The 13,278-nt window shown below is 36.2% G+C and overlaps 1 protein-coding gene across 1 annotated transcript in view; it reads right to left on the minus strand.

The window, feature by feature from the left end:
• MOSPD2 (motile sperm domain containing 2) overlaps positions 1-13,278 on the minus strand; it is a 36,112-nt gene that overhangs the window by 13,798 nt on the left and 9,036 nt on the right. Inside the window, exons 3-8 of the mRNA XM_069874524.1 lie at positions 13,082-13,237; positions 12,245-12,331; positions 9,511-9,665; positions 4,544-4,604; positions 2,632-2,670; positions 1,557-1,681 (exon numbers count right to left, since the gene is read on the minus strand). Coding sequence (XP_069730625.1) covers positions 1,557-1,681; positions 2,632-2,670; positions 4,544-4,604; positions 9,511-9,665; positions 12,245-12,331; positions 13,082-13,237 — 623 coding nt within the window. The remainder of the gene's footprint in view (positions 1-1,556; positions 1,682-2,631; positions 2,671-4,543; positions 4,605-9,510; positions 9,666-12,244; positions 12,332-13,081; positions 13,238-13,278) is intronic.

A 13,278-nucleotide genomic window follows, 5' to 3' on the forward strand; every position in this document is an offset into this window, starting at 1 on the left:
AGCATATCAAATCAACTTGAAGACCATATTCAAGACACCTGAGTAATGAAGAAACAGCATATTTAAGACCTCAATGCTTCTGCAGTAAACATATCCTTGCTACTGGAGGATCAGTAAAAATTTCTGCTAACTAGAAATATCTTTAACATTCTCCAAGTAGTTTCTATTGCATCTTATTTAACAAGAGGAGTTGAATGCAGTATCAGCAAATTTACCGATGATAACAGGCTGGAAGGTGTCCTGGGAATCCAGGAGAACAGTGACTTGGTATACATTTATTAATAAACGCTCTTGAGCGCATAACCCTCTTTTTCCAGAATGTGTAACACTAGCTTCCTCCCTAAACTGTTTTGGGAAATTCCAACAAGTTCTCCAAGACAAAACTACTATAAAGAGCAGAACATCTTTGAAACCTGGACAAGAGCCACTCAGCACCAGGTACCTGGTATGCAACTGCTCTTGATTAGCAGCATGATAACAGCCACAGGTAACAGACACTGATGAGGACTTGAAAGGAAGTTAAGTTACATTCCAAAACACTGCAAAGTCCAAGCTTCTGTCTTCCATTATTAGTTTTAATAATTTGATATTCTGGACACACCATCATCCACCAGTTGTCTAAGCCCAAGCAATTTATTTTCCTCCTTTCACAACTGGCTGACAGAAAAACCTTGCTAAGGAAAGCCTCAGATTCAGCCTTTGAGTGAACCTGAGCCACAGTAGAAACAAAACATATGTGAAGATAACATGACTGAGATATGGAAGCTTTAAGGCTTCCAATAGAGACACAGAGTAGTTTCCTTGATTAAGCAAAGCTGCCATTGACTTCAAATTCAACATTATCAATTCCATTTCCAAAAAGGATTTTATTTGTTAATTACAAAACTAGTCTAACACACTTCTTGGATACATAGATTTTACTGCAATTACATTCTCTGTATCTCTGCAAAGTAACTAGCCTGCTCCACTAGTTGCTTACGTGAGGCAAGACTTGGCTCTTTCAAGATGGATCCAAATAGCGGGCACAGCAGAAAAAGGACGAAAGGCTACTTATGGGTACTGTATTGAACAGAAAGGCTGAACAGGTGTGCTGTGCTCTTTGTGCACTCTGTGATTTACAAGTTTTGTGAAACATGAAACCTGTTCTACAAGATGCTCGTGTGGTTTTGCTATTTAGATTGCACGAGAATAAGATCCAGGTTCTGCCAAAGCAATACCAGATTGAAGCTCTTTGGGGATCTAATATATTCTTAATCTTCCACAGTCATGTCTTAAAATACAGTCTTAAAGGCAAAGAAAAAATAATTGCTATATGATTGTCTTTACTGAATCATAGCTCTGGAGCAAGATGAAAAAAAAATCTGAAGGCCATGAAACTTATTTTCCTAACAAAGTTAATCCATGTTATAGTAATTTGACTTACAAACTGTCATTGGCAGAACAATTTCAACAAAATTTCACATCCATGAACTGCCAACTCTCAATCACACATATGTGATTCATATAGGCACATCTCTGTCTATCACAAAAGGACCACGAAGCATCAAAATACTTACAGTTCCACCCATGTGAGGTGGTAGATACTCTCCACTGATATATTCCTGTACATCATTCTTGTTTGCGAACTTCAACATGCTTATTGCTTCTGGGCCAAGCCAACCCTTCACAATTTTAAAAGCAGCTTTAAGAAGACAAAAGATATATACATAACTTGTCAGGAAGGATTTTTGTTGCAACATACAGGTAGACCTTATGGAACACAAAGGAACTACAGCCCATAAAATACGACAGGATCTCATCTGAAGGTATCAATACAAATAAATAGCGCAAGGAAAAGTGTATTATTTAGAGCAAAAACTTGCATTCATCTATAGCAAGACCACAAAGACTCCCATGGAAAGAGTATCTTTGATTTAACAAATGACAATTTTCTTCTCTTGGAATCTACTACAGAAAGTACTGACGGTCTAAGAAGCAATTCTATTTCCAAATCTGAGTAAGGGAGGTTGAGAAAGATAAGTATACAGTCTTTCTAGCTGAAATGTTTTTCTGCTTTAAAAAGACACACATTTAGATCTACAGAGTATTTTCAAACACTACAGTTAATTGAGCAATGGCAAGACATGAATATAAGGAAAAATATAAAGATGTCACGAAAAAACGCATTCATACAGTAAAAACATAGGAATAACATGTTTATCCTGCACATTATGATTAAAGATAATTTCTGAAGTACACACATCAAAATATATGCAAAAATATCAATGTGCAACATCAGGCACCCATCTTGCCTTGCGTTTACTAGTAATGTATTCTGGCCAAGATGTCCACCATTTAGCAATAACAGTATTCCTAAATCATGAAAAGATCTAGTTTAGGAAGGATTACAGTTGGAAACATCCAAGGGAAGACTGTTTATCAAGATCCCCCAAGCTTTAAAGATAACCGGGTGAATACAGACTATTTAAAGTACGAACCAAGATACAATACTAGAAGGAAAACCAAAAAGCATGCAATCTACAGATTTAACAATTCCACCTCTCAGCTGTATCTACAAAGAGCAGAAAAATACTTCCTATTTATGCTACTACTTTTAGAAAGTTATGGTCTAAACAACACAAAAAAACTCACCATTCATTATCCATGGCATTTCAAAGATCACTATCTTTGCTGAAAAGACAAAAGAACAGGAAATAATCCTAATACTAAGTTTTTCTCTGGTTAAGAGGAAGCACAGCAACAATGGTAATGTAAAAAGTGAATACTCGTTTTTTAGAAACCTCCACATTCAATTCTTATAGAAGCAATTTTGTATAAACCTTTTTCTACTGCTAAATAAAGGCATTAGCACTTCTATACACTTCTCTGGGATACTACTTTTCTAACATAATGTTACTAATACCTGATCATCCCAAATAAGGCAGAGAAAGGAAACATCTCAACCTGACCTTGAAAAGCAACAACTGTATGGAAAAGAAAGTTTAATAGATATATTCAGCAACTCTTGTTCCCGTGGAAAAAGTCTTTGTAAAATTATATTTTTCCAAACTTTGTTTTCACAGAAGTCTGAAAAGTTAGTACTTTGACTCAGAAGTGTCCCTAAATTTCTCTCTAAAGTCAAATAAATAAAAACTTAATATTGCACCTGTCTAAGTTCAATATTTGGTCAAAGTTTTGATGTTCGAGTAACAATCTTACATCTATTATTAGAGTTTAAGCAGTTACTGTGCAGAATCTCAATATTCATTGATGCATTTTCATATAGTCTAACTCATATAAGATGAGTTGGCAAAAATGTAGTGCTTGCATACTCTTAAAAAAAATTTGCAGGCAAGTATGTAGGTTTTTCTAAGTGTGCACACACATACACACATTAACCTATTCAGCGTAAACCGCAACTCCAGAAAATTTTTTTATAGCTATTCATTCTCTGCCCCCTGAAGGCTCCTAAAGGATACAAACTCTCACACAAGTTTGCAAAGCTTCTATACAAGTAACAAAAGCAAAACCAAGCCAATTCAGTTCTATCAGATGCTTATATCAATTTTTAACTCGTAAAAACATGCCTTAGATTCTTATTTCTTGAAAAGCCAGTTGATATTTATCACAGAATTATAAAATGATTTGAGTTAGAAGGGCCCTAAACGATCATCCAATTCCAAACTTCTGCCATGGGCAGGGACACCTCCCACTAAATCAGGCTTCTCAAGGTCTCATCCAGCCTGGTCTTGAACACTCCCAGGGACAGAGCATCCATGACCTCTCTGGGCAGCCTGTGCCAGTGCCTCACCACCCTTACAGGAAAAAAATTCTTCCTAACATCTAGTCTAAATCTCTCCTCTTTCAGCTTAAATCCATTACCCCACATCCTAGCACTGCACTCCCTGACAAAGGGCCCCTCCCCAGCTTTCCTGTAAAGCCCTTTAACTACTGGGAGACTGCTATGAGGTCTCCCTATAGCCTTCTCTTCTCTAGGCTGAAGAAGCCCAACTCTCTCAGCCTATCCTAATAGCGGAGGTGGCTCCAGCCCTCTGATCATCTTTGTGGTTCTCCTTTGGACTCTAACAGATCCATGTCCTTCCTCTGCTGAGCACTCCAGAACCGAATACAATACTCCAAGTAAGGTCTCCTGAGAGCAGAGAGGCAGGATCATTTCCCTCAACCTCCTGGCCACACTTTTGATCCTTCCCAGGATATGGCTGGCTTTCTGGGCTACAAGCTGACACTGCAGGCTCATCCACCAGCACCCCCAAGTCCTCCTTTTTAGGACTTCTCTCAATCCATTCACCACCCCGCCTGTCATTGTGCTTGGGATTGCCTTGACCCAGGGGCAATTTTTGATGAATGTAAATTACTTCAACTACAAAGTTGTGCTGATTTATGTGCACAAAAATGTTCTCAAGCTGTAACATACGTGCATCCCATGTAGTTACCACATAAATCAAACAAAAAGACTTCAGGTCTTCCTCACCATCTGCAATAATTACAAAATGCTCCTATTATACAAGTCTACAATATTTAAAATGTAATACACAATACTTACTGAGGAAGTTCGGGTAGTAATCTGTAAAACAGCTGACAATAAACCGAACAAAATCCAAATCCTAAAATAAAAGCATAGAGTAAATACACAGTAAATCAAAACCTTTAAAATACAGGCTTCGTCAAACCAAGGCATTTATGATATATTGCGCTACTCAACCACCTATATTCAAATTTTACATATACTACACATCTAAACTCCATGTAATGCTTTTCATTTCACTAAATTGCTGTAGTACTGCAGTCAAGTTTAGCTTTGACATTACAAAGTCAAACTTGACAACACAGTAAATTAGGTATCTGAACTACTGCAGAGCATCAACAGGACTTAAGCTGTAATGGAAAGATACAGAGGAAACACCCTTAGCCCTAGAGAAGCTGGACAGATGACCTTGCAGTCTTACAAGGGAGAACACTAAATATAAGTTATTAAACAGAAATTTCAGTATGCTGCATATTGTTCAACATTATACTGCATCCAGGATCTTCAAGGAAAGAAAACAGTAAGTTATCCTCTTAAGAGAATTTTTGGGTTTAGTATTAGTTTGTGGTATGCAGAGAAACTGTGGTCAAAGAGCACTCAAAAATGCTTCTTACACCCCGTTTCAGGGTGCTTCCATCCAACAAGCAGCCACACAGGTACAGTACATCCAAGTCTCCATGGCAAAATCCAGGTATAACAGAACAGACTATACAGTAATAGACAGAAATTTTATGAAACATTTATAGATAACAAAATAAGAGATACTTTACCACAATGAAGTACTTCTTTTAAGTGGGAAGCCTGCCACAATTACTTATATTTTTACTGGTCCTTCTAACAGGAGTGACCACTACTACAAAGGGACCTTTCAGAGATAGAACCAACCACATTGCTAATGGAGGATCCAGAGTGTCATAACAGTAACAAAGCTGTGAAGAACAGACTCCTAGAGTGATGTAGACACACTAATGTTCGTGGACAAAGAAAAAATCCAATAGCCTGTAGAAGAGGATTACCAACGACCTGAAAGCTTTATTAGTAGCTTCAGTAGACAGAAACTAAATAAAAGCTTGCTATCTTTACAGACAGAAGGTAGCCTTTAATAGAAGCATTTATCTTAATGGGTTGTTCCTTGTACCACATGCAGTATACTTAATTTAATAGCAGAAACAGACTTCCAAGCAATTATTAGTTAACTGAGATGGTGAAACAAGTCAGGAGCTATGAGAATCACCTGGCAGTATACCAGTGATAAAAGCTGACATAGTAGATGTCCATAGCAATGGAACAAACGAACGAAGCCCATTCTGGAGAAAAACTCAAACCCAAGTTCTTTCAAGATTAAATTTATCAATTACTCTACATGGTTACAAACAGCCATTAAAAATGTTTCTGTTCAGTCATAAATCTATTAACTACAAAGCAAGACTGCACAATGGGACATTTATGGACGGCATTTGCTGAAAACGTGTCTTTGGGAGTTTCAAAGATACTGGAAAGAAGTTGCTTTAGTATACGCCCTATAAAACCCAAATCAAGTTGCTTTTTCACATCAAGGAAATTACAATCCCTTACTCTTGTGTTATAAAACCATGGCTCCACTATTACCTTCAGAAGTATGGATAGACAGCTCAAGGCACAGGCAAGAGCACCAATCCAGCCCTGCAAAATGGAATTGCACCATACTTATTTGTCAAAACATCTCCTCAAAAGCTTCTGGCCTTGTACTACTCAACTGCAATGTCCTAATGCAGCATTAACCATTTTGCCTGGAAAAGACAAAGCTTCTTTTTTCTTTGCTTACAATGAAACGCATTCCTACCATTCTAACAAAAAGAAGGAATAAAGCACAAGTTTTAGCCAGTTATGCAAGAATAACAAGACAGCATGGCATTTAATAAGAACATTTCCTCTATTCTATAGAAATAAGATTTTTTTTTTCACCTGCAGAAAACCTATGAGGCTTCCGGTTTTTAGACTAAATCTATAATATGTAATGATAGGCAAGATCTCCATGTTGTGAACTAAACCAGCTTAGATTCTGCTCCTGAAAGTGGGTGCTAAAAATGTGCTTTTCTCTACTGAACTCAGCTGAAGAGAATGACAGAACTCTGAATTTTTGTATATCTACATTAAAATTTCAAATGTCACCCCTCTCCACCCTTCCAAAAAAAGGAAAACCTCATTTTAGGTTGTCTAAGTTCAGGATCAGTAAAAATGCAGAAGGTGCTATAGTTCTAATCTTATAAACAAGATTCTACAAAGCAAATATTAAAGATATATGCTTTCTTTATAAAGATACTAATAGGTAGAAAATCAGAGCTAAAGGAAGAGATACTACAGCACACATTCACTCTGAAATCTATGTATGTTTAAAAACAATGAATTTTCGTTTCATAAGAGGACCTCAACCAAGAGGTAAGCTGCAGCTTCCTTCTGTGCCATTATCCATATCAAGTTCTACTGGTATAGTAGCATATCAGACTATATAGAACAGCTGTTTAATGCAAATACGTACACAAATTTACACCCCAACTCATACCTAAAACAGATCACAAACACCCTGGATCTGGTGGATTTAAAGACTCACTGTAAACATGACAACATAAAATGAACACTGTACCTAGTGCACTTAGCCCTAAGTAAATCTAGTGATCCAGATATTAACCAGAACCTCTTTGCTCTATACGCGCAGCAGCTTTTGAAACAGGAGATTTTAACAAGACACACCTAAAACTAACTAAGGAACAATCTTAGGAGCAAATGACTATTAAATAGCTTCCAGAAAACGTACAAAAAGTCCAGATGACAGCATGCAACCAGTCAGTACACTGATCAATGTTGAAATAGGAGAATGAAGTACTGGGCTCGAACATTCCATCTCAAAGCAAGGGAAGTGAAAAGGAACCACAGAAGACAAAATCAGACCGCAGTTGAGAATTCTGTCTTCAACTGCCATGTATTTACAAATAACTCCACAAGAAGCAGTTCGTCATTGTGGTCCTCACAGAAGTGCTGACACATACAATCAATAGACATCAGCAAAAGATGTCTATTTCAAGTTTACTTAAACAAGGAAAAGAAATGTATTTCTTTGTATGTTTTGTAGGATGAAAGCCATCATATAAAAAAGACTGATCACAAGGAATACCTAAGGGAATTTTTTGCCTCCCAAAATAGATGATAGCATTTCTGCATCACAATGGAAAAATACCCTACTGAGCTCAACCTCTAGCTCTGAATAGGAGAAACCCTACCACTCTTTTATGCCACAACGTTGATGCTGCTGCACTACAGACTGAATATAGTTTAGCACCCTTTAAAGAAATGCAGGTATAATTTGGCATTCATGCAACAGGTTCAGATAGCATGCAAGAAAAAAGTAAATACTGAAGACTATGAAATTCCAGAGGTCACGTAAGAACAAATGCTTATGTGCTTTGTGAAAGCTTTAGTGAAAATCAAGAGCTACTCAACTACTGTTTTTCTAAATTAAGAAAATTCCATGCGGAGAGTTTGTGGGAAATTTTAATATAGCAATGCTTTCACAATCAGTTTATGAAGTACTATAACCAAAGAGACAATAAATAAAGCTTTTGAAAATTCAATATCCCACAGCCACATCCTTCAAATCTTCCACTTTTCCATACAGGCACAGGACTCGGGAACAGTTAAGACCAACAATTCGGGAAGTTCTTAATTACATTTACGTTTCATGTAGTACACAGGAACAATTTGCTGAATTCCAATGATCATCTAAATTTAAACATTCTCTGAAGTTTATTTCAGGCAGGGAATTACACAATCTTTCATATAAACACAAAGAATCTCTAATTCCCAAAGTAGCATTAGCATACGGACTTGATATATGACTGACTAATCAGTACGGAATTCATTTTTTCAATACTTCTTGCCAAATACCCAGAACAGGACTTCTGCTATGAAGTCCATGAAGTCTTGTGATACAAAATGTCTCCTCTTCTGAACGAAGAGGTAGAATCCCATTTATGCAAGTTCAAACTTGGAGGAAGCAGTCAGCAAAGCTCACAGTTGGAGAAGAAACTTAAAGGGGGTGAAGATGATATTCTTGAAGATGCATAAGCTAGAGTCCAAAAGACTTTTGAATTGTAGGCCTGTCTATCACATCTGCTTGATTTCAGACACCTTCATTTTCTCTATGTCTGTACACAACAAGCACTCCGTTTCCTTCACTATATTAGGCTCATTATTGTAATAACATTTTTTTCTTGGTAAGAAAAAAGCCAGAGTGCAGCTATATTTAATTAAGGTGATACTGGAAGCAAGTCTACTTTATGAACTGCTCTTTGGCATTGAGCTAGCTTCTCTTCACAACAAAATCCAATGGGTGGAGAGAGATGCATGCTGGGACTGAAGAAATGAACACAACTTAAACATACAGGGACAGCATACATAGCATGGAGGATGGACAGATGGGACCAAAATCTGAATTGTCAGCTGCAAATGCTGACTTGTTGGAAGGGATCATGATTCTTAAAAATCTCAGCCACTCCATGTGAGGGTTTTAATGCTTTACCATTACTCCATTTTTTCATCTACCACTCTTGGTTGACTGATTCACCAAAAAATTATAGCAATGAAAATGAAGCAGTTGAAGAAATGGCAGCAACTGCATTCACAACAAAAGATGGCTCAGCTTATTGCCTTTTGGGTGTTCAAAAACTAAGTTCTACTACTGTCATCCATGATGACTGACAAACCAAGCTGGTGAGTAATTACAACATTTAGTCACTTTGGCTCAGTTCAACTAAAACCAAGTTTGCGATGTGCTGCACAAGACTTCAATATGTAACAAAGGGGTTTGGAAACTGCTCATGTCATGGTAAGCCCTGTGTCTTGCTAATGTGAGGAAATGTTAAGTTATTTAAGTGTCAAGGATCGCACAGGGACTCCCATTTTTCTGGGGTTAATAAAGAAAGCAATTAGAAGAAAATGAAAATACTTACTATGTGACTGATTCCGGTTTCAGCCATGTCAAATACCACTGTTAAGGGCTTTCCATGATCTCTCTTTGCATAATGTTCTAACCAAAAAGCTACCAGTTTCTTTTTCTCAAGTTGCTGTTTAGAATCTTTTGTATGATGCTTCACTCTAAACCAAACTTGTCAGAAGAAAGAAAAACAAAAAAAATGAAAAAACAGATTCAAACTAATAGGAAAATAGTACACAAATAAGTAGACAGGATGCATTGAAGTTGATTAACACCTGAACTTGTATTCTACATTTCTATTGGTTTTGTGTCCACTAAACACCATAGTAACAGCTATATATCTTTCCACACAGAACCTTTTCCTTGCTTATCTTTTTATATTGGAACTTCTGAAAAATTGAAAATACAAAGCATTATAGCACAGAAGAAAGTATAGTACAAAAGTACTTTTCAAGTATTTAACTGCTTCTCATCTAGATTGTAATTTCATAAATCCAAATTAAATCACACAGACCTCAGGTCTATTAAGTTCTGTATGTATTCTAAGTTTTGCTGTGGCTGTGAAAATGTTTCTTTTTCTGAATACATTTTTCTACAGCATGGTAGCTGATTTATATATATATATATATTACAAATTATATAAAAAGCAGACCTTTCTAAAATAATATTTTAAAAATCCAGATGAGCAACATTATACAAATTAATGCCAAATATACACCCTTCTGGAATAAGAAATGAGTCATGCAGAGACAAGTCTTTCCATGAAAAGATGCATATTTCAAAGTAACAGACTTCATAAAAATGTCTGAAACCAAATTACTGATTATACAGTGAAATAATTAAAGGAATATTCAGGCAGCAATGTGAAGAGCAGCCTTCATTTTTGGTACCTCTACAGAAAAAAATTATACAAGCCCTGAAAATAATTGTAGATATACTCCAATATCTTACTGCCTGATACTTGGGAGTCTCACTAAAAATAGATGCCTCCACGTCTTTTACTTCCAGTTGCAAATAAAAAGCATTTTGTAGCTCATGTAAATAAACCTTTTTTTAAACACAGTGTATTAACTAGATGCTCTAAGTCTCTAAGTTAAAAATTGCAAAAAGATACTCCTATTCAAATGCACGACTCTTGTAAGAGTAACCAATATTTCCTGAATTTTTTTTTTTTAATACGTTAAAGGAATAGGTTGTCCAGAGAAGTCGTGGATGCCCCACCCCTGGAAGAGTTCAAGGCCAGGTTGGATAAGGCTTTGAGCAACATGATCTAGTGGAAAACGTCCCTGTTTATGGCAAGGGGGATGGAACTGGTTGATGTTGAAGGTCTCTTCCAACTCAAACTATTCTATGACTCACTCCAAAATGTCTGTTCTACATAACCGAATGAGAATGGAACACATGGCCCAAGAAACACTTCTCAAATACTGACTAATCAGAAACTCTTAACTACAATACAATCTGAACTTGCATGCCAAGTCAGGATATCCCGGCCAAATAAACACTCCCAGAAAAAATATTTCATATATGGAAAATAATCAAGATATTAGTTATATTTCAGAGATAATTAAATCAGAAATCATTACTGTTCTGACTTACACTTTCTTGCCATGAAACAATTGCATAGTTTCCTCAGTTCAAACAGAGAAGCAAAAAAGTAATTGTTTTGTTTACTTCTCCTACCCTAGATCTTACCAAACTGAACCACCCAGTATAATCATGTTCAGCTTTCTAAATGCCGTAAAAAGTATCATCACTACTTACCTTGGAGGCTAAATGAATATCATGAAGCATAACAAAGCCACAATTTTTCATACAGCACTGGTATGTTATAACGATAAGAAAATCAACAGTTCGACAAAATGCAGCTATAGACAAAAGCTGTATTTTTCTGGTCAGTTTTTTTTTTTTCCAGAACTACTATATTGCTGTTTAGAACAGTCATTTTTGTAAAGACTGAATTGTATTTGTAGCACAAACAAGCCCTCGTAAACTAAGGAAAAGCAGAACTTCAGATTTAAGTTTTTGGTTCGTTCAAGGCTCAACATCACCGCTTGGAAAGCCTCATGAGCTATCTATTTAAAAAGCCTCCTTCACCTCACAGGATTTAAGCTTAATTAAAAGTAAATATGCAACATGTTACAACCGAATCATCTATAGAAAATAATATTGACCATCTACTATACTCTATTAATAAAGACCTTAGGAGTATATCAGTCAATATTTACTGTTTTCCCTACAAATCTTACTCTTTAATTGCTAGAAGTTAATCACACAACTTGAGTTTATTCTCCAACAATTCTCCACTGTCCATGCTGTTACTGACCATTCCAATGGTATCAGAAAAATGTAGGAAAAAAACCCCAAGGAAAACATTGCAGACCTCCTGTGAACCACTGCAAGCATGCAAGGACATGGGCTGCTAGAAAAGCAGTGAAAATGAACTGTAATAGGCATCTGTAATAGTCATATACTCACCACAGTAGATACAGAAAAAACACTTCAACAGGAAAATTAAGAACAGCGTTATAATTTGGATAAAGGTTTATGATTTCTGAAAATTGCCAATAGTTTCCTGCAGTGGAGAGATACTCGGTGTTACAAACTTCCCACCATTTTTAGTGAAAACAGTTGCCAATATGTACCTCCTTCTGTTTTTAAAATATTTATTTTTGAAATTAGATGATGCTAAAATGCTGGAAACAAAATAATGATCAGTGACTAAAAATATTATATTCTGTGTAACTTACATAATTTATAGCCTTCTTTATCATATCCATGCAGAAAGAGAACACCACTTTCAAATAACCATTTTGGAAGGACAGATTCTGACAAGTCTGCAAAGCCAAATGAAAGATTTCAGTAATCATAATAATCACATTGTAACTTAACAGAAGTCACTAAATATGCAGTCTAGCAACAATATGAAAATTTCTTTATAAGCCACTTTCCTAAGGCCTTTACTAAACTAATGTAAATATTGTGCTTATTGGAAATCTTTACTATCTTCTTCCTATCATGCCGTACAGTAGGATATACTTGGGAAGAAACAAATAAAAAATTGATTTAAGAAAAAAAACGCTACAAATGTGGGGGGTTTTGTTGGTTTGGTTGGGGTTTTTTTGCTCATATCTGCAGTTCCTGTTGTTTATTCTGTTCCATTCTTTAATTCACACTGTGAAGTCCAGTAGATAAAGTCCACCTTCAAAACAGTCTCACAGGATAAAACACAGACCTATCCTACCTGGGTTAGACTAGTGCTACTAGGATGAACAACAGAGACCAGTTTTTGTGAGGTTTTGCTGTTTGCTTTAAGGACTCCCTCCTAGGAAACGCACAAAGACAAAACAAGAGAAGTTGCCTTCCTTCCTTTTCAATAGATATACAGAACCACAACAAAACAGCAAAACAGTACAGGTCAACATAAAAAGCAACAGTTCTATTTTTTCCTTTTTTTTGAATATAAAAATTCTTGTTCAGCTCTGTGGCACTTACAAAACCTTTGGTGCTTAACAAAACTACATATAGAAGTCAGTTGTGGTTCAATAGGAAAGCAACACATGCCACTATTATATAACATAGCTTACCATTAACAGTATATTCTTTCCTCCACTGAAAGCTTTCATCAATCATCTTTAACGTATCATCCACAACATCGTGACGCCAAATCAGGTAACTGTCAACCCACTTATCATCTTGCTGAAGTCTTTCCACATCTCTTGAATCATATTTCTCCGATTTATCTAAAAAATAAATAAATTAGTGCAACAATGTAGGTTTTGGT

Source organism: Phaenicophaeus curvirostris, chromosome 1 (assembly GCF_032191515.1).
Source record: "Phaenicophaeus curvirostris isolate KB17595 chromosome 1, BPBGC_Pcur_1.0, whole genome shotgun sequence".
NCBI classification, from domain to species: domain Eukaryota; kingdom Metazoa; phylum Chordata; class Aves; order Cuculiformes; family Cuculidae; genus Phaenicophaeus; species Phaenicophaeus curvirostris.